The following is a 22,321-nucleotide window of genomic DNA, read 5'->3' as shown; positions in this document are numbered from 1 at the left end:
CCCCAGTACAGGAGAGATGTGGACATACTGGAGAGAGTCCAGCATATGGCTATGAAGATGATTAAGGGACTACAGCACTTCTCATATCAGGAAAGGCTTAGAGGGATGGGACTGTTTAGCGTGGAGAAGAGAAGGTTCAGGAGGTATCTTATCAATATACATAAATATCTGGAGAGAGGGTGCAAAGAGGACAGAGCCACGCTCTTTTCAGTGGTGCCCAGTGACAGGACAAGAGGCAATGAGCACAAACTGAAACACAGGAAACACTTTTTCACAGTAAGGGTGATCAAGCACTGGTGCAGGCTGCTCTCAGAGGCTGTGGAGTCCCCTATCCTTGGAGATGTTTAAAAGCTGTCTGGACATGGTCCTCAGCAGCTTGTTCTATGTTACTCCGCTTGAGCAGGAGGTTGGACAAGACAACCCCCAGAGTTCCCTTGCAGCCTCAACCATTCTGTGATATGCAGTTTTTACTGTGTAAGTTGAATGGAAGAACCTCACTGGGCAGGGCAGTATGTCAGCTACAAAAGGATCCCTCCTGGGAAAAAGAGAAGGTAGTGGAGACAGTTTGTTTCTCGAATCTAATTAAAAAAAAATGCAAATAAATTAGGACAACAGTCTGGTGAGGTAAAATTCATCATAAGGTGACCCTGATTGTTCTTGCTTCCGAGGTTCATGAATGTAGCACGTCAGATGAGGTGGGAAGGTATGTCTTACTCTATGTTCCACTAACAAGAAAATAACAACATCTAACGCAAACCTTCCTTTACCATTTAACCGTAACAGCATTATTTGTTTGTACATGCACGGTCAAATGTGTAGTTAAGCTTGCTCCTGTTATGTGCATGTTTTTCATTCATTACATTGAAGACTAAACTGAAGTTTCTTTTAAGTGGTCATCTTAAAAATTATTATAGCCTAATTACCTAATTTACCACCTTGAGAGCTCCTTAAATGCAGAAAAACTGCAGAAACACAAATGATAAGACAGTCTGACTCCATACCTGTTAGCTTGTAAAGATTATTCTAAGCCCATGATATCACTTTACTGTCACACTGATTAAAAAAACCCCTCATCCCAGAATCAAAACATCATCTAATAAAGATGTGTTGCAGGTTCATAGCAATTTTAGATGCTTTCAAAATACATTAGTAACTTTGAACATTAATACTTATATTCTCATATTACTAATGTGACAGTGCAGAACAAGAATACCAGATACACAAAAGAAAATAGTATGTCCAAAGTGTCAATGCTTCAGCTTACTCAAAGTTTGTAGAAATTGATGAATTAAGTAGTTGAACATGACAGTGTTCTGACTGGAAAATTATCCCAAGTTTCTGACTTACTATAAGCTAATCATTAAACGCTCTTGCAGTTTAGATCTTATCACAATGAAACTGAAGTGATTTACAAAGTACTAACCAAGTAAATGAATTAGTTTCCTATTTGTATATTAAAATTAGGGACCAATTAAGAGTGCTCAGCAGCAAACTAAATCTGTTTTCTATGGAACAGCAGCTGCCTTTATCTGTCCTGAAAGCAAAGTTAGGCTAAACAAGTCAAATCAAACCTTTGTACATAAAGCTCTAACTCAAAAGATTCATGCAAAGAAATGACCTCATATCATCATTGCAGGTTTTCAAAACAGAAAGACCCTAGAAGGTAAAATGCATCACACTGAAAACGGCAATGCATTAGAAATAAGCTAACCTTTAGCTCCCCAAACTACCTCATGTGTTAGAACTTTTTTAGGTTGCCATCCTGAAGAACATGACAGCAGTTTACAAGGTCACTCTGGGTGTATCCTTGTCATTGTAAATGACTGTCAAAACAAATATTGCAACAGCTCTGAAAGTGAGGAAAGGGATAACGAAGTCAGCAATGTGTCTTCAAAAGGTCAGCATTCATGTGGAAGCTATTAAAGACAGCATACACACAACTGAGGGACAGTGTGTGCTGGGCTGTGTATCTCTTCGGCTAAAGCTGGGAGGGGAACACAGTCATGGCCCTCTGTCCACTTCCAGTCCGATGAGAAAATCTGTGCTGTGTCTTGCTGGTGCAGAACTGTTGATACTAGACATGTTGAGTTGCCATACTTCACAACTATTGACAATGATTTAGTACCACTGTGGACTGAAAGTATTTTTAATTGCAAGTACTTCCAATGGACTGGTAGCTATAAGGTTGCGTCAAAGGAGAGTGACAAGAACATACAGAGACATAAACATGACCGACAAATGATAAGGGAGGCAGTGATGAGAACCAAACCTGGTCAGCCACACTAACTCATGAGAGCATGTGAGAGTGTGAGAACGTTTATTCTAGTGAGGTTATCTGATTGGGGACCTTGTCAATTGGGAAACTGAGGGGAAAAAGGGGAAACCAGAAACAAAATACAGAGACACAGACCTGACAAAACAAACAGAGAGACAATGACAAGAAAGAAACGTTGCCACTAATGGATGGGCTATCGAGAAACTACAGGTGCCACTTCCAGGAAGATCAACCTGGACTTTGCAACTGCTAAGACTGTAAACCAGGGGAGACCTAGACTGGGAGGGGTGTGAGAATCAATAGTGCTTTACAAACCCACCAGTGGCTGCAGCAGGACCACAGCTCACAGCCTCTCACCGCGGGGTGGTGGCTGCTGGGGGGAGCAAGCATCTGTATCTTGCCCAATCCTGCTGTGTGTGAGGTGTGCGCGTGTTTTCACTAGCAAACTTTAAGCTGGACTAGCTGGTGAGTAGGGAGGCCTCAGGTCTGGGCTGGGATATCAGATAGGCAGGGGGTCCGTGCTCATATACCCAGGGGGACTTCTGAACGCGGACTGCACGAGGGACAAGCGTGTGAGTGCATGCGTGTTGGCTAGCGAGCATTAAGCTGAACCAGCCGGTGAGTAGGGGACCTGTGAAGCAGGTAAGAGAGCCCAGAATCTGGGCAAGAGTGCTGGGCACACAGAGGGGCTGTGCTCGTACTTGAGGGATCTGCGAACTTGTGTGTGCTTATGAACCTGGAGAGTGCTGTGTGTGCCTGCACTAGTGATCTACGTCTGCCAGCCGAAGAGGAGGAGGGGACTTGGCTGTCTGTGTTTATATGTATGCAAATCCTGTATGTAGGTGCTGTTGAAGGCAGCGTCTTGTCCGTGGCCAGCCGTGCCAGTGTCCGTGTGCCTGTGTGTGTCTCTGTGTCTCTGGCATGCATACGCAGCCTGCTACTGGTTCAACCTGCAAATGGGAAAGTGACAGCCGCATCCCTCAGCCCAGGCAGAGGCCCTGGGACCCTGGGCTGGGCTCCAGTGGTCGGGCAGGAGGGTCCTGGGCTGAAGCGGCTGGAGGAGGCGGCTGTACATCTAACATCACTTAACAGACCTGTGAGCTGAGAGCTGCCAGGCATGGACTCACTACTACTCACATCTAACCTACGGGAGTCTAAAGAAGCATTTGCATGTACTACAACTGGGATCAAAGCGAAGAACAGCCTGCAAAGATGGAGAAATGAAAACACTGCTACTGTGTAACAAGCAGATGGTCTTTGTGCTGGTATGGTGCAGGACAACAAGCCAGGGTAGATAATCCCTCTAGCTTCCACACTGGGAGCTCTTGATTTTAGGGAAAGTAAAGCAGTAATGGTCTCGAGGAAGCAGCAGGCTGGGTGCTGCCCTGGCTCCAGCTCATCACCACAGGTAGCCTGAGGCAGCTGAGGGAGGACATCTGCCCACGCCATCCCAGTATGGACTTAGGAGGGACAGGCACACAGATGCGGCTTGCACTCTGATTCCCATTTGAAGCACTCCCAGTACTGCATACTAAACTACCTCTGAATCTTGCCTTGAGAACAGTGATTAAAAAAATCACTAAAATATAGTGGAAAGAGCCTATCAGTTCTCCAAAGCATGCATGGGGCATATGGTGGGAAGGAAAGCCTGCAGGGTTCTTCTAAAGGCCTCCAACAGCTATGCTATTAGATTAGACTTTTCCACATCTAGGTAATTTAGAGCTGAAGGAACTACACTTAAGAAGTACAAAAGAAAACCACGAATAGAGGTACCAGTGTAAGAGGGACAAACCCGGATTTACAGTAACAAAGCCATGTCATCAACAGTAGGTATTTCTAATGAAAAACAATTGATCATCTTCAACATTTAAAACATAGTAGACTAGCACCAAATGACCCATCTCTGAAGTAAATAGACACTGCACAAATTTAACTTCATACCAGCCAGTAAATAAGAAAACTTCAGAATTTCCAGGCAGCTTTAATTACCTTTGTTTTGTTTCTTCATGCGGATGGTTGTTCTTTTAAATTTCACTGTAATGTCATGGAAAACTGGAGGGAGGAAAAAAAAAAAAAAAAAGGCATTACAGCTAAATTCTCCCTTCTAGAAAAGCTTTAGCTCAGCACATTTAAGGAGTACCTCTCTTTTTGAGAACTGTGAATGGAAGTTGGTTTTACTCTCCTCTGAGTTCTTTAAAGAGAAGGGTTAAGCTAGGTAAATTTCTGGAACAGATTAGGAATGTTTACACATCTGTGAATACTATCTTATCATTGTATATAAAACCAAGCTTCACTTGAAAAATATGAAGTGTCTGTATGCCTCCAATGATCCTCATTTAGCTCTGAAGTGAGCTCACATGTCACACTTTAACCTTCTTCCTCATACTCAGATCTTTCTAATAATTCAGTTTTTAATCTAAGATTTCCCCATAGGCTTCAGCATTCTTGGATTTTCCATACAGAATATTTACCATTCCAGCCTTCCTGCTTCTCCCTGCTTCAAAAGGAACCCCAAACTCATATCCTCTGGTGGGTGGCTGTTATATACATCTGATTCAGTGGCTCAGTCTCTGCATAGTGGATTCTAGCACTGCAGTCAAGACGGCTCAGAGAAGACCTCTATGTTAAGTAGAATGGAAAGCACGGTCGAAACACCACCAGTTTTTAATCAAATCCCCAATCTGTTAGTGTGAAATAATAATGCTAAAGGAATAGATTCATTGAGGGTAACTGCAGTTTTGTATTTGTAAGCTGAGTTTTACTATACTGAATATTTATCTACACAATGACTTGGTTAAGTATTCATATACTCTGTAAGGTACTATCTTTCAAAATTTTTCTGAAAGATAACTGAATATTTGGTATACTGGTACCATGTCTGACATCAGAGAGGACTTGTATGGTATTAAATTGAAGTAACAAAAAGCTACCATAAAACATCAGACTGACTTCTGCAGCCCACATTCTCCCCAGCTGCTGGGCTTTGTCAGCATACATGGATTGAGTCAACAGGGAATCATCTCTGACATACAAAGTGGAAAAGCACAGAGGAGTTCACTGTAGAGAAGAGATGCCCAGACAGTATGACTTCCTTAACTCAAATTGTGCCAGCAGAGATCTAATCTTGCTACTACCCTCTTCCCCTGCTCCCATTTTTAAAGAGCCTGAAATACTATGCATTAAGTATCCAGATTTTAAACACAGAATCATAGAATAGTTTGGGTGGGAAGGACCTTTCAAGGTTATCTAGTCCAACCCCCCTGCGATAGGCAGGAACATCTTCAACTAGATCAGGTTGCTCAGAGCCACGTCCAACCTGACCCTGAATGTCTACCACCTCTCCGGGCAACCTGGGCCAGGGTTTCACCAATGTACTGGTTTATGTGGAGGGATTTTGGTAGCAGGGGAGGGGCTGCAGAGCCAGCTCCCATCAGAAGCTGCTCGAAGCTCCCCCAGCTCCAAGCTGGACCCGCCACTGGCCAAGGCCGAGCCCCTCAGTGATGGTGGTAGCGTCTCTGGGAGAACAGATTTAAGAGGGGAAACCCGCAGTGAGTCGGGGGAGTGGGACGTGAGAGGAACCCCTCTGCAGACCCCGAGGTCAGGGAAGGAGGAGGAGCGGGGGAGGAGGGGCTGCCCCCGCAGCCCGCGGTGAGGCGGCAGGCTGTCCCCCCCCAGCCCGTGGAGGGGAGCGGGGGAGCGGATGCCCACCTGCAGCCCGGGGAGAGAGGAGCCCACACCGGAGCAGGGGGATGGATGCCCCCCAAGATGGCCGGGACTCCATGGGAAAGCCCGCGCTGGAGCAGGCTGTGCCTGAAGGACTGCAGCCCGTGGGAAGGGACCCATGGTGGAGCAGGGGACGAGTGCAGAGTCCTCCTCCCCCTGAGGAGGAAGGAGCAGCAGAGACAAGGGGTGAGGAACCGACCCCAACCCCCATTCCCTGTCCCCCTGCGCCACTGGAGGGAGGAGGGAGAGAATTCGGGAGTAGAGTTGAGCTGGGAAGGAGGGAGGGGTGGGGGGAAGGTGTTTCAAGACTTGGGTTTACTTCTCATTATCCTGTTTTGATTTGATTGGTAACAAATTAAATTGATTTTGGTTTTTTTTCCCCAAGTTGAGTCCGTCTTTTGCCTGTGACCATAAGTGGTGAGTGATCCCTCCCTGTCCTTGTCTCAACCCACAAATGTTTCTTTATATTTTCTCCTTCTCATCCTACCGGGGGGGTGGTGAGGAGTGAGCAAGCAGCTTCGTGGTGCCTCGTTGCCAGCTGTGCTTAAACCATGACAACCACCCTCATCATAAAAAAAATTATTCCTTATATCTAGTCTGAATCTACCCTCTTTTAGTTTAAAACCATTACCTCTTGTCCTATCACAACAGGCCCCACTAAAAAGTCTGTCCCCATCTTTCATGGCAAAGGCAGGAGACTAGAAGGGAGATAACTCTTTCAATATTTTAACAACAACATCTCATATTATGCAATCTTAATTTTTCTTCATGGAACTTCCTACAACTGTTGATACAAACCTGAGTGAGTGAAAGTAAAGACTAAACCACATATTCATTCCAGGTAATGGTGATTTAGTCTGTCAATCCTTCTGTAAAATATGTACTCTGACATTACTACCGTCTAGCTAAAACAGTCTGGGGCTAGGATTTCATGCAGCATGCTGAAGAAACAAAATAATGCACGAAGAAGAATAATAATACAGTGCATCAGATCAGAAAGGTTTTAGTTAACATCTTTTTGTGCTTTCTAACTAGTTGCAACCAGTTCTTTTTCGTATATGCAGTACTTATTGAAAGTTAAAGAAAGAGTCTAAAAAAGTCATAATACTTACCTGTGTGGTTCTGATACAGCTCTATCAAATGTAAGCAGTGTATTGCTTTATTCTTTGCCTAGGTAATAAAAGCAGAAAACATTTTTTCTTGAATTTTTCCTGCAAAGTATTTGAAATTTACCATTGCTCAGTTAACTAGACACAAAAAAAGCATGAAAGAAAACTTAGGAAAACAGGTTTGCCACATCTAAACCATGTACTTCATGGAAATGAAAATGTTCTCTTTAAAGAACTGCCTTCTCCTAACAGTTTTAATATTTAAAAAGATTTCTCAATATAGTAACAACTCTATCAAACTTTGTGTGTTTTAGCATTGCTACTTTGATAGCTTAGTTGAGCATTACAACACAAACTAGATTAATGTAGATGGACAAGTAACATTTTGAAGTCTAAAGAAGCCTTAATAAGGTCTTTATGCATGTGTACAAGAAAAATTCCTACACACTAACTATATAAGCAGGTTGTATGCTACATAGATATTGGAAACGATTGAGCAAGGGGGGGTAGGTATAGGCCACAGAAGAGGGAGGAGAAAGAAAATAAAGTGTGCATTAACAGAATCTCATTGCAGGGCAACATCATTATTTGTATCAACATGGACAAATTACATACATGGACTTGCTTCTTTGCATAGACTTCAAAAGATACTGATTATTAAAAAAAAAAAAGAAAAAGTTTAGGTATGAATTATTTGTGCTTGTCATCAAGCAACAAATAATTCAATCAACATACTTTCCGTAAAGCATTCATCCTGTCACCTGCTTTCCCCAGTGCAAAACCTGCAAGACAGAAAAGAGTCATTTTATTACTGAGAAATACATGAGGCAGGACCTTCAGAAAGCAAAAGGGAAAAAACCCAGAACTTCACAACCAAGTTTAGTACCTGTTATTTCCACTCCATTGCAAAAATCATACTCAGAAAATGGTCCACAGAAAACCCGAGAAACCATAGAAAGTAACAGTTTAGGAGTTATGAATATCTAACAATTGGATGCCAATTGCTTGTTTTCAAATGAAAACAAATAAGGCTTAAGTTATTTCTTTTGTGTATTTGTCCAAACTTGTTCCAAACAATTGAATAGTGGTGACTGCTTCAGCCAAAAAAATCTAGTCTTCTGCTTAAAAAGAAAGAAGAGAAGGAAGGAAAAAAAATAAAGCTGATGCAGATATGTCAACTATGTCTGTACAAAGAGTAGCTCCAAGACCCTAGAAGCAAAGAAGGAGACTGGGTTTCTATTAGCGAAATAGAGAATATGAAAACCAGGTTTAACAGAATAGTGTATTTGCAAAAAATGCATGCCTGTAGAACAGAGAAAAACAGACTGCTACCTAATTCTCTCTGAACTCTCAGGCCTACTCCTATTTACCAGGTCAATCATGGTAGTGATGAAGAGATTTCACAGCAGTCTTGGAGTATTTGCAGTCAGCTCAGAGAGAGGCATCAACTGACTGAACGGAATGAATAAGAGGATGTGACAACTGTTTTTACAAACTCTGTAGTCCAACAACGTCAAGGTAGATTGAATTCAAATCATTTAACTTCAATCAGCAGATCTAGGTTTTTTGGTCCTTTGATGTTTGTTGTGTCAGCTGGGGCTGACACACAACATAAGCTCCCACATACATCCCATCATCAGAGATATCTATTCAGCTCATACTAAAAGGAGACTATTTATATCCAAAAAGTAGATGCTCTGCATATATATTGAAAGCAGGGTTTTTACTAGAGTCATATAGCAATGCAAATGCAATTTCCTGTACTGTCACTAATACAATACATGCTATATTCCTGCCTCCTGATAGAGGTAGGAATTCTCTATTATTTGGATTATATTATTTGGATTGTTTACTTCACAGCTATTCATTCTCTAATTTTTTAGCTGATTCTTCTTTTAATTCTGCACAGCTGTCTTATCTCTAAGTCCATTTGAGGTCTAACAGGAATTTTAATTTACACTGGTTTGTATGCACAAGAGAATGCATGAAAACTATCTCCTTATGGAGAAAAACTTAGCACATTCAAGAGTACTTCTTAAATAAAACTTATCCTGCAACAAAAAAAGTCTTTAACTCCTGGTATTTGAAAACTGAGTGAAAGATAAACACTATTTCCTCAATAACGGAACTGGAAACATGCAAGAAGCTCATTGCTGTACAGGGTGGCTGCATAGTTCCTTTATGCTGGGATACAGAGTTAGTTAATCCAAGTTAGATGCTGCACTGAGATGGTTTGATTGCTTCTAGAGATAGGTTGGTCATCACTACCCTGTAATTGTGCTTAGAGTTCCGTTACAAGGAAATCAGAACTGAACGGAATGCCTCTGACCAGTATTCTTTCTCCAGTCTCTGCTGAGAAAGAAAAGGAAAAAGGTCTCTTTTCACAGCTCGTATTGTAAGATCCTTCATGATCTTACGTTAGTTTTATTTGTCCTATTTACTTTATGCCACAGACAGCATTTCTATGGTTAAACTTCAAATTGTTTGCTGAAGAGAACATTATAAAGAGTCATAATGGAGAAAGCCTATAAATGGGTCGAGCCACAGATCACTGAAGTTACTATGAGACCAGACTCAAAGGGCCCCCGAGTATTCTATTTTTCCCTAAAAGTGTAAATATAGTATTTGTAGGAAGCCCATAAAGTGGATTTTTTTTTTACGATTAACTTCAATAAAATAAGAAAGCTTCCAGAGGCTGAATTAGAAGGAAATTCAGGGTCTTCTGATTTGACAGATTCATAAAGAATTTCTGAATCAAGATGCTTGCTGAGACTACCAGTAAACAAGCCCTTTTTAACTAAAAGCAGTAATACTACCAATGGACTACCCTGAGACTTACAGAGAAGAAAAAAAAATCAGCCAGATTTATACTAATTCTACCTAGAAATACTAACACTAGCTAGACGATAACCCAGGAAAACACACAACCAGTCATGCTGCCCTTTGCTGCAAAGTGGTCACTGCTGTTAGAGCAACTGAAAATAAAACCCCAAGAACGCCAACAACATGAAAGTGATTTTCAAAACCAGAAAGACAAATCCACATCTACTGACTCCTACTTCCTTATGACTCTATCTGCTCTACTAACCATGGAGGCCCAGATTCATTTTAGTCCATCACAGGCACCTCTGTGAAGAGCAAACTCAGCTGAGTTTTATTCCACCAGCAGCACAAGGGGATGAACAGTTCCTGGGGCATGTCAGCCCACCTGCAATTCCAGGCACCTTTTGCAAGTGCCTGATGCTTTTCTTTGTCTTGAGAGTAAACAGCTACACTCTGCAGCTAGGTGTCTAAAGCTAGGTGAAACAAATGCAGATATATGTGGCTGAATACTTTCAGGCTTTGGGTTTTTTTAAACATAAACAGTATCTACAATAAAAAGAAACAGTGCATACAGGAAAGCATAGATCATCCCTTCTGGTAGGATCTACCACTGGTTAGTTCTTATCACTCTAGAATTAAATAAAAAATGTTTTTACTCCTGGATAACATATGCTCCAAACCTAATCACATGTTACTACTTTTCCCAATTTCTTTTTTTATATGAAACAAAGTGTCCAAACAAATACATACATAATTTGATTATAAAGCTTACTTTTAAACTCAAAATTCTTACAAGTATTTCAATATTGCCCAGTGGAAAAAAGGGTAAATTTTCTTTCTTTTTTTTTTAAGTATAAAAAGTCCCTTTAAATCACCATGCCCCTTGGAGACCTGTTAAAAACAATGATTAATTTGGCATCTTTTACATATAGTAAATGAACATACCTGCAGCCCCTTTACCATTTCCAACAGCCACTAAGGCACGTATTGATTTTTTTCTGCCTTCCTTTGCATTCATACTAAACACATTTTTCACCTGGAGAAAAAAAACCACAAAGCATCTTGTTATGGCACAGTACAACTGGGTTTTTTTGGGGGTTGGTTTTTTTTAAAGAGCGTCAGTTTACCAAAAAGGAATGAGAGGTCTGTGATGAAACCTTACAACATATACTCTTTGTTAATGGGTATCATTTGCAGTGGTACACTGGCTTCAAGGCATTAAATACACAAAGGCTGCTAAAAATCTATACTCAGACACAGAAGAAGTTACCTCAGTAGAGTTTCATAAAATATCCCTTCTGTTGTGTTTAGCTGCACAACAGATAATGCTCTAATGATGCTACCTTCATGTGCATTTTCAATCGTGATGAAAAAACATGGAAAAAAATTGAAAGTGACATTAATATCTCACTGCCCCCCTCACATTTTAACATATTTTAGAAGCACTTTTAGGAATTGCTGAAGGCATGTTGTCGCTTTACATGGGTTAAAACTTACGATTTAAATCTACTTGCAGACTGCAGAAGGCAGTCTCATTACTGAGATGACAGCTGCTAAAAAGATGACTTCATTTAAGAGAGAGGAATAAAAAAAATGCAATTTCATTCCTGGAACTATAAATGTTTACAGAAACTCTTCAAGAAATTCAAGCAGAGCAGCAAGAAAGCTATTTAGTTTGGAGTGGAAGGACACAACAACAACTGGGGAGACAGGTGGACTTATGGTTAGCATTCTGGAAATATAAATTTGCTTCTGCCTCTGCTACAGACTCCTCTATGTGACTATAGGCAAGTCACTGCTTTATAGCCTCCCACCTTAAATGGTCTAATATATAATCTGAGATCCTTTGTCCATCCTTCGTCCAAAAATATATGTTTATTTAAATATAGACATATATTTTTATATCTAGTTTATATACTGTATATAATACATAAGCTATATATAAAGCATAAAAATATAATACAATATATAGTATATATACACATATAAAAGAACATAATGGATATTTCTTGACTGTGTTAATATCTGTGTCTCAGAATCACCAGTCAAAAGATACAATTTAATTCATGATTCATCGCTCCCCTTCCTCCCAAATGCATCAGGGTCTACTTTCTTGAAGCCTCAATATTATTTCCGTAAATTATAACAACAGTTAAATTAAACACACATTGTTAATACATGAATTAAGCAGTGCTCCCCCCTTTTCTTCCCTACATGTAATTCTGCAGTTAGGTAGTCTGGTTGTAGTATTATACATCTAAAAGTAGATAATTATAAAATACTTGCTCATGGCTTAAACATTCTTACTGAAATTCACACACCAAAAAAAAAAAAAAAAAAAAAAGCAAACCCCTGAAAATTCTACTGACATCACTAGGTACAGATTAGGAATGAGTGCTTCTGAAAAATTCCACCTCGCTTTCACTAAAATAAAGATGCTGTTAAATTCAAGATACACATATATTCTAGAGAGCACTTTGAAGAAATATCGGCTTTGCTAATTGCTTATTCCGAGCTATTTTTCTTCCTGCAATCTTACTGCTTACAAGAACAAGCTAAAAAACCAAGCCCCCTAAGATGAAAGTGCCTATGGAAATAGGCTATTTACAGAAAATGCAAAATAATGATGAAAGAAAGAGAGTGAAGTAGAGTGATCTCCCCAGGAGCATCAAGAGCATACTATTCTTGCTTTACACATACTTTTGTCTTTCATTGCGAATCTGAATAATTATTTGTACAAAAAAAGAAAAAGTTGGCATGTGTGTTGTCAAAAACAAAGGATGTGATGTTTGCAGAAATCTACTCAAGAATTATTCTTCTCCCTTTCCAGAAGGTGGCAATAAAGACACATGCAATGAGCTTCTCCAGAAGCCTTCCGAAAACTGCACTTGTCAGCTGTTTCTGAGCAGCTCTGAAGGAAAATGTGTTCAGTCACCCATCACAATCAGTGCTACTGCATCTCTCCTGAAACGCTGTGAAGGCCCTTTCAAGCTTGATAATGTACACAGGCAGCCATGCCTGCTGGAACAACAGTGTCCTTACATTCTCCCCACCACAGCCCCGTGCCTCCTGACGTCAAAGCAAGCAGTGTTCTTCTGGAGCGTGCTCACTACGCTTCCCGTCCCCCTTGGAAATAAAGCATGCAGCTGAAAGCCTACCACTAAACTGCACTGGAATGAATAAATACAGAATGAACAACATGCCACTTTTAAAACAGCACGACCTCTGAAAAGCGACTGAAACTAAGACACAATTACCCCCATTTACTAGATTGCCACTCAAGCCAGATTTAAAGCCAATTTTTAAAATTTGAGAACAGACGCATGCTCAAACTTAACCACAGCGTACCTCAAATTGACTGTCTCCCTGTATCCACTGTCCAGTGGTGATAATGCAAATTCAACTTTAAGAGCTGAGGGAAGAACCACACCTCTCAAATACAAAATGAAACCACCTCAAACATTTATTAAGAGGAGAAATGGCAAGCAACAGTTTCAAAGGCAGAACTGAAAGTGTGGACATAGGCTACGGTCAGAGACAGGCTGCTAAAGGTTACTGTGATTTCAAGTACTCATCAGCTGTTGCACTCTGTTAGAAAAAGGTGAACACCCAACGCACACTTCCCTAGAGGTTTTGCTCTTGTAAAAGCAGAATGAATGACAGGCCAAACTGACTGCCCTTGGCCAGTCCTCCTTTCTAGAAATCATATTCTAGACATGATTTTTAGGAACCTGCCACCTCTAGGCCACACTGCTATTCTTTTGTTGCTGTTACGCAGAGGAAAGTGTCTGCACAGGCTGATCCCCCCGTGGCATACGGACCTCTGGTCCCAATACTTCTCTAAGGTACAGGGTGAGACGAAATAAAATGAGAGCAGGGTACAGTGCTGAAAGAAAAGCACTTCCATGCAAGTGAGCCTAGAGGGGCTCAGGGACATAGCTAAAAGGCTTGGGAAGCCAGTTACCCCAAAGAATTGAGTAATAAACTTGTAAACAAAAATCAAGCCCATGTTAGCTAGATCATGTCCATATCAGCCTTCTCTTCTCTGTGAAAAGCACCAAGGGCAGAGCAGATTTGTACCACAGTGACAGAACATCTCCCAGTTGTAACTTAAACCTACCGTACCTGAAAATCAGAAATTGCACAAGCTAGCTGGAGGGCAGAACTAGTATTGCTGACAGATGACAAGGGTGTCATACGGTTTCCCTAAAAGTGTGCAAATGGTGGGCAGTGGCAAGGGCAGTGCTTCAGGAGAAGGCACATTAGTCTGTCTTCTGCTATGATTACTAAGATGCAACCCTCTCAAGGAACAGCTACCTAGTGGATTTATCAGTCCATACTGATGTTTAACGTAAGTGTTAGGGAGAGACGAATTCAGTAGCCCAATGGAGGCGAGGCTGCCATAGTGCCATGCTCCCAGGTCCAACAAGTAGGAAGGTGTTAAGGGATGTCAGGAGCGGACACCACCTCCCGCAGCTCCAGGCCTGGGACTTTGTCCTGCCTGGCCACTGGAGCCCACTCCAGCAGGTTCAAAAAGTAGCAAAGCTGAGTATATATCCCAGAGATGCACATGCAGGACACTGACATGTCCGGTTACTGTCTGTCACAGACAAGGCACTGCCTGAAACAGCACCTACATATAGGACTTGCATAAAACCTAAGCAGAGACAGCCATGACCCTTCCTCCTCTTCAGCAGGTAGAGACTGAAGTTCACTAGTGCAGGCACATACACACCATTCTCTCAATTCACGAGCACATGGACATTTGCAGATCCCCCGAGAGCCAGCATGGCCCCTCTATATCCATCTGATACCACTGCCCAGGCCCTCTTACCCACTTCACAGACATTCTACTTGCCGGCTGGTCCAGCTTGGTCCTCACCAGCAAACACGCAGTGCTCACACACTCGTCACACAGGCACTCTGCATTCGCAGGTCCCCCTGAATACAAGCAACCGGTCCTCTGCTTGCCTGATGCCGTGCCTGGACCTCAGGCTTCCTACTCACCGGCTAGTAGAGCTTGAAGTTTGGTAGTAGATTGCATCCGCCCTGCTCCCCCAAAAAAACCCCTAACAAACATCAGGTTTGGGGAAGACACAGACCCTCACCTCCCTGCTCCCTCCACAGCAGCTGGCACCAGGCAGACGGGCTGTGACCTGCCGTCCTGCCCCAGGCACCAGCGCTGAGCCCCTGACTTGCTTCACTCACCCTGGTCCCCCCCAGTAGCTGATTTTCAGGACACACACCGTTCCTGCACCAGTGGCTGGTGGCAAAGACCCTCACCTCCTTGAGCAGCTTGCACTGAGGCCCCATTCGCTCCAGCTGCCGACAACACAAGTCGGGATGCCCACACCCCCAGCCTGACTGCAGTTGCTGGGACCAGTTTCGCTCCCACTGGTCCCATCATGTACCCGGCACTCCAGGCTCAAATTCCGTAGGACCTTCCCTCGATCCAGAGAGCTATGGCCCCTCCAAATACCGATGCTAGGACCCTCACTTGTTCTAGTAGCTGACACCACAGGCCACGGGGCACCTGCACCCCCCGTCCAACTCCAGTTGCTGGCCCAGTGTCCACTCACGCCAGACCCCCCAAGAAGAAGTCCTTGCACTTAGTCCCTGCAGACCTCTCACACACATGCGGCAGAGTGAGATTAGACAGAGAGATAATTATGAAAGGATTTAATTAGAAGATAGACTGTGGTGATCAGGCGCAGGGCTCAGACAAGCATACTAACTGGCCCCATCTTAAACGCAGCCAGCCCCTGTTACTCTCCTCCTTTCTGCCTCTTCTTCCTCTGTTCCTCCCCAACCCCCTCACCTGCACATTCCATCACCAGTTTGCACAGTTCCAATGACACCACTCCACCATCCCAGACCCTGAGCTTTGCGTCCTTATCAGCTGCGAAGTACTGCTTTGCCTGCAGCTTTTTGATAGCCCAACAATGAATGCCACTGACAAGGTTTGTTTCTTTTCTTTGCCTGCATTATGCCTGTCTGTCAGGTTTGTGTCTCTGTATATTTTTCTTACAGCTTCCCCCTTTTTCTCAGTATCCCACTGGACCTCTATCAGGTAATCTTAATTAAATAAATATCCTCACATTTCTTCACAAACCCTTAGCAACTAGCGTGGCTGACCTGGTTTGATTCTCATTACTGCGTGCCTTACAGTTTGTCAGTCAGGTTTACATCTCTGTATGTTCTCTTTTATGGCTTCTTCCTTACTATCCCTGTTTTACATTGAAAAGGTCCTTAACCATGCACCCTTAAAGAAGGAGATGCTCTCTCCATCCATGTACCCTTACAGAAAGATGGGAATGCAATCCCAGTGGGTACAGACATAAACACACCTATACAACACATATATGCATATATACACAGCAAGCCCTGCAGATCAACACAAACAGAAATGAACAGCACTCACACAAACACAAACAGCACTAATAACCTCATCCTGTTCCTCTCTCTGGCTGATCAGGATGAAGGTTCATTAGTGGGAAATATATATACTCCAGTTGCTGGCACTTAGACCCCCATACACACATGTGCACACAGCAAACAAGAGTCCCTAGCCCAAGAAAATAGTTAGAAATTGAGTTTAATAAGAAGTCAGGACACACTGCACTGATCAGACACAGGTCATGCCAAGACAAGCATACTGACCAGCCCTGCTTACATGAGAGCCACCCTTTCTATCCCCTTATCCCTCTGTTTTCCCCACACTTGTTCCTCCCCCAAATCACCTAGATCCCTCCCTTACTCTCCCTTTGGTTCCTGCCCTAGACCTCCTGCAAGTCTTGTGTAATAGTGAAATGCTCTTCCCTTGCATTCTATAATGTGTCCCCAAACCCCTGGCAGTAACCCCCCTCAGTCTGTGGGGTGCTCTGGAGAGCCTCATCTTGATAGATGTCAACCCTGGACCACAGGGCTGAAGCTACTCCTGTATAGCCCCGGGAGGAGCCAAACAGGGCATCTGTTTCTCTGAGTCTGTAATTTTGGTTCCCTTGCCTGCCTCTGTGCTCCTCTGGTCTGTGCAGATGAGCCACGGATGCTGTTAGGGCTCTCCTGTGATGGTCCTGGGAGGAGTGCCGGCAGGGTGCTACGTGGGTTCCTCTACCTGCTATTGCCTCTGTGCTCCTTTGTGTGTGGGCAGACAGACCTTTTATCACATAAACTAACAGCCAATACTGTCTCCATTTTGGTCATCGGTAGAATAAATCAAGTACTCCTCTCTCGAAGAATCTGATTCTGTAGCTATGACCTCTGAGAAGCAGGAAGATTAGAACCAGCCGTCCTGTTCACGGCGCATCCATCCCCCAAGGACACCGTAAGTGGAGAAGCTGCAGGATAGAAAATAATCTGGACTCCACCCCTCACTCAGCAAAACAAATCAAAGTTTTTGACCAGATAATTGAAGTGTTTTTCATATAGGCTGACTGATCACAGCTCTGGGACAAACCCCAAGTGCAGTTCTCCTCCAAATTAGTAATGAGCCCAATCTGCAGAGAAACTACTGACTAAACTGTGTTTAGTGCTGATAGTTTTCCCCTGTCACATGTGTGAAAAACTCTCTTTTATAACTCACTAGGAAAAATAACCTAGCTCAAATGCCCTACTGACACTGCACGTGTCTAAATGTGGCTTCATACTACAGCTTACATCTGAGTACAGAACCTTTGGATTAACCGCACAATAATGCATGCTCAAAGCCACACTATATCTGAAATGGCTTTGTTTCCTTTTCAAAGGATGATCCATAATCATGCAGAATTATAATTCACTTAGAAGCTTCTGAATGTTCCAAATGCCAATTATTTCACCCATGCAGGCTGACAGGTAAAAGAGATAAAAAGATTTAATTATTTAATCAACAGAACCAGTTGAAGGTAGCATCCCTAAACTCTACTTCAAAGACAGGCCAAAACTCTTGAGAACTCCAAGAATATCAGAAATAAATTCTAGTGCACAGCTCTGACTGCTCATTCTTTCCTGTGACAAGTTGCTTCAGGTGCTATCTTAAAAACTGTCTGAAATTTTCATTGTCAGTCTAAAGACACTGTCAGTATCACCCAGGGAACAGAAAACTTCCCTGTAGTTCTAAAAGCAAAATCTAGAGCTCCAATACCCCTAAAAGTACTTCTGAGCCAACATCTCATTTGAAGTCAATTATTACTCAGAGAGTATCCTGTATACCATATAATTTTTCAGTCAAGAATGTCAAACAATGGATCTCAGACACTGTAATTTCATGCAGCATTTCCTTTTCACATGCCTGTTTTATTGCGCTCTTTGCAAAAACAACAGCTAGAAAACAATTTCCAGTGACTTATAAAAAGAAATGAAGGTTTTAGACTGGATATTAAGGAATATTCTTTTTGTCACAAGTAGCGAGTCTACCAAGATTATTTCTGTGGTCTTAAAACAAACAGGTACTCCTGCGTTTTTTGCTACTTTGTTGAAAGCTGAAACTATGGCCTTATATTCTATTAACAACTCCCTGCTGCACTGGGACAATTTGTTTTTTAGTGGATGCAGAACAAATGACTATAGAGTGATACAGTTATAACTCTCTTCTGTGTTCATATTCCCTACAGTTGCATGCACTTTTGTGACAATACATTTAGAAATACTTAAGACAAGGTCCTTCATAACATTTTGACGCAACAAATCTTTGTTTTTCTGACTTTACCCCTGCTTTCCACATGCCAACATAAAGCTACTGTTCTTAAGGCAAGTCAATTCTCCAGGGCTTGGTAAAGAAAGCCTAGTGGTTCCTAGCGTCACCATCCCTGAAGAGTCCCAGAACAGAATGAGAGTCCCCACTCAACCAATCTTCTCTACTGCCCCACTGATATTTGCCATGGGCTGGATTCAGATGATTAAATAAGTACAGGTGACATTCAACTGCAAGAACACAAACTTCTGCTAATCTCTGCCAGCTAGGAATAGTGACTCTTCACTCTACTCCTGCTCAGATTTTGGCTAACACCCCGCTCCTGCTAAGGCCTGATATATGCTGGCAGCAGCTCCGTCAGGTTGAAGTGAGAGCAACGTGTAGGCAGGTCACGGTGGCCAGGAAGGGCTAAAGGTCCTTATGCAGCCGCTGCCACCTGCAGCTTACTGTCCCCTGCAGCCATCTCGCTTGCATACTGATTGTCTGGCAGTTTGTTCAGAAACCCCTAACTCATGGCACTGGTAGACACCAAACTCCCAAGTTGGAAGGTATAAATATTTCAGCTTACCTGAAAAGATTTTGAAGTGGATCCGACAGCAGTCGGACTACTGAAGCATTCATGCTGCCCAGTGTGACACAGGGGATGCCCGCACCGTGACAGAGGAGGAAGGATGAGCACTCTTACTGTTGGCTTGGCAACTATTTTGCTCACAGATGCAAGTTACAAGTTTCAAGTTATGAGTCATGAATTAAAGAACTTTTGAGTTAGAAACCTCATGAATTAAGTGATGAACTAGTGAATTCACATGTTAGATTAGTCAGTACAAAGGGGACTGAGTGCTTGTTTGGTGTGTTTGCTTGTTCTCCTTCCTAGTAAGCTCATAAAATAAAGTTTAACATACAGAGTATGTTGCCCCATAAATTTGAGTGATCCAAATGGACCATGACAAGCACACCTAACACTACTTTGCACATGGGCAGCAACCCGCACCAGATGCGGGTTGTGCAGACCCTGAGGAGAAAACTGCTTTTTTTTCCCCGATTGCTCTCTTCAGTCTTGCTGCTCAAAAGTGCCATACAAGAGCTGAGGTAAATGCTGCATCAAAACAGGTCTCAATCAAAACAAGCATGCTTGAATCCAGCTGAATGTCTGAAGAAAACAGAGGAAGAATAAGCAAATGACCAAACTCACTTGACTAAAAGCCAGCTTTAAGAAATTACAGGTTTTGCATGAAGTCTTGGCACTTCAGGACTCAGATATGAACTGCCAATGCTATGATACAACTCTGTGAAGCATACCCAATCTCAGGTCAATTCAACTAAGAATAAAGTCTGTAAAGAATACTCCTGGAGGTAACATGGAAAAAAAGAGAGAGAAGATTTAGGCGACAGCCTAGAATCTGGCTTCATTTACTGTATTTCTTCCCAAAGGCTTTCTGTAGAGTTCATCACTAACTTGATTCTGGAAAAATATCATCTGTATGCTTTTCAGAATATGCACTCAATTATCCACTCAATGCAATTTACTTTGACTGACTCTATCTAAGGAAGAACCAGTTAGTTATTTTTACTCTGCAAGTGTTAAAAAAGATCTTTTTTGTCCTCTCTCTTTCCCCTCCTTCCCACACTCTTAGAAAGTAAGACCAAACAAACAAAACCCACACAAACGCCCAAAAGAAAAAGGTCCACATACAGTTTTACCTACAACATAAGAAAGAATAAGAGGTAACCCTAAACTAAAATAGCTACAAAACTATTTTGTATTTTAAGGACCAAAAAAGATAATACCAACATCCCAGTACCCAGCTCATGACATAAGCAGCTCTGTATATGAACAAAAGCACCAGTGTACTTATACCTGCAGAAAGCAGCTTTTGCTTTAAGGATAGTATCAGTGTCTTTATGTTGCTGCTTTTTGTACCATTTCTCTGCACAAATTGAGCATATTGCCTGACCTGAACTTCTTTAGCAAGTCTATACCTTTCTGTAATTTAACACTTAAACACACGTCAACATTTTTTTTGTTTAAAAATGACAGTACCATATCCTAACCATCTGGCTAAAAAAGGGAACTGGAATGGTTGCACTGACCCAGTTACAGTGGGGCCATGCTTGCACAAAATTCTTCAAGTAAAGTTGTCTTTATTAGAAACAGGTAACAAAAATAAAAAAGCATGAACATAACAGTAAGTGATCAAAAGGCAGAGTTTTCACAACTTGCAACAAGCAACTTCAGTATTGGACAAAAAAACTGAGATCTGTCTTTTGCAAAGGGCATTATTTGTAACTTTATATTCTCCCTTAGAAAGGTCCCCTTTGTGAAAGATTCAAAGGGCCACTAACCTCATGTTATGTACTTTCAGGCCTTACCAATTACTAGGTCTCACTTTCTAATTTTGATTGCACTACAAGGCAAATACTATCATAACAAAGGATATCATGTAGACTACTTTTTTTACTACGTTACCATGTTGATTCTGGACAAAAATAGAAGAAAAATTAATCTCGGGATAGATGATACACGAAATGAAACCTTCCAGTTAAAATAAGAATTGGCATATGTCAGCTACAGCTGTAAATTTTAATTACCACTATTATTACATTATGTTAAACAACAATAAATACTACCACCAGGTCTATTCACAGAAATTCTTCTTATGTGAAATACATGAGCAAAACAGGAAACGTGCCTTCAGGTTGGCAGGGAAAGAAACAGGTAACCCAAGTCACCTACTCTAACACAATAGTCTATAGGAAAGCCAGAAACAAAACCGTTATGCAGTCCCTGGGGCTATCCCTTAACACTCACTCGAGTTAGCTTTTTCTCTATGACAACTTTAGCTCAAGTTTACATGAAAATCTGACCTTGTCTGTACTCTATTCTACAAGCAGGGAAAAATCAAGTTAGCTGTTCTGTTTCTACATTATAAGAAAAACACTTTAATAAGCAATTTCTCTCTTTTAGCAAGAGAGCACAGCCTTTCTAGTGCCATAATCACAACAGAGAGGGGCTTTCGTATCTTTGTTCATAAGACAGTCCTTTAAAAATGGCTTTCAATTTCTTGCTGCAAAGTACAATTTCCCAGCAAACATTATTTTAATCTCCTGTACTGTTGTGAAGAAAAAAAGATAATGGAAAAGACATACAGAAATAGCAACACGTATGCCATCTATTTAAAATAAGAATGCTAAAAAGATCTGTTTATTTCAAAACTCATACTTGTCATCAGAAAATTACAGGACTCAATTATCTTGGGCTCACTGCTGGCTTTGAATATAGAAGCTTTTGCCGCTGCTGCTATTTTTCTGAAAAAACACTGCTCTTTCTCAGTTCGCATCTGTGGCAATCTCATATCACAGCCTGCTTCTAAAAGCTTTTTTATTATTCAGATATAATAAAGCACTGAAACAGATTTCTATAGCACATAGAAGCACTGCATAGCAACTTATGTTGTTGTTTAATCTAATGAATTTGACTGTAAATAATTATGCCAGCAAAGAATGGCCAATTTTAGTAAATACCTACTGTAGTATCCACACTGACAGTCAGTTGTGACATGTCAGAGTAACAAAACAGCCACTTTTCTGCAGTGTGCCCTTTCAATTAACTGAAAGCACTGCCAACTGCAGGGCTCATTAAGAAAAATCACTTCTTCTATGAGCGGTGCTCATGCAACTCAACTGTTACAAGTTGCGTTCCAACACAGACACAGATAAAGG

At 41.8% G+C, this 22,321-nt stretch overlaps 1 protein-coding gene across 3 annotated transcripts in view; it reads right to left on the bottom strand.

Annotated features, from left to right (window-relative positions):
* MRPS5 (mitochondrial ribosomal protein S5) overlaps positions 1-22,321 on the bottom strand; it is a 63,244-nt gene that overhangs the window by 9,963 nt on the left and 30,960 nt on the right. For all 3 annotated transcript variants that reach the window (XM_010562489.1, XM_010562490.1, XM_010562491.1), the window contains exons 6-9: positions 10,876-10,966; positions 7,843-7,889; positions 7,111-7,168; positions 4,265-4,327 (exon numbers count right to left, since the gene is read on the bottom strand). In XM_010562489.1, the coding sequence (XP_010560791.1) occupies positions 4,265-4,327; positions 7,111-7,168; positions 7,843-7,889; positions 10,876-10,966 (259 nt within the window). The remainder of the gene's footprint in view (positions 1-4,264; positions 4,328-7,110; positions 7,169-7,842; positions 7,890-10,875; positions 10,967-22,321) is intronic.

Source organism: Haliaeetus leucocephalus, unplaced genomic scaffold (assembly GCF_000737465.1).
Source record: "Haliaeetus leucocephalus isolate CR32 unplaced genomic scaffold, Haliaeetus_leucocephalus-4.0 Scaffold160, whole genome shotgun sequence".
Taxonomy (NCBI): Eukaryota; Metazoa; Chordata; class Aves; order Accipitriformes; family Accipitridae; genus Haliaeetus; species Haliaeetus leucocephalus.
The sequence above is the reverse complement of the archived record's forward strand: the minus strand, read 5'-3'. Positions and strand labels throughout refer to the sequence as shown.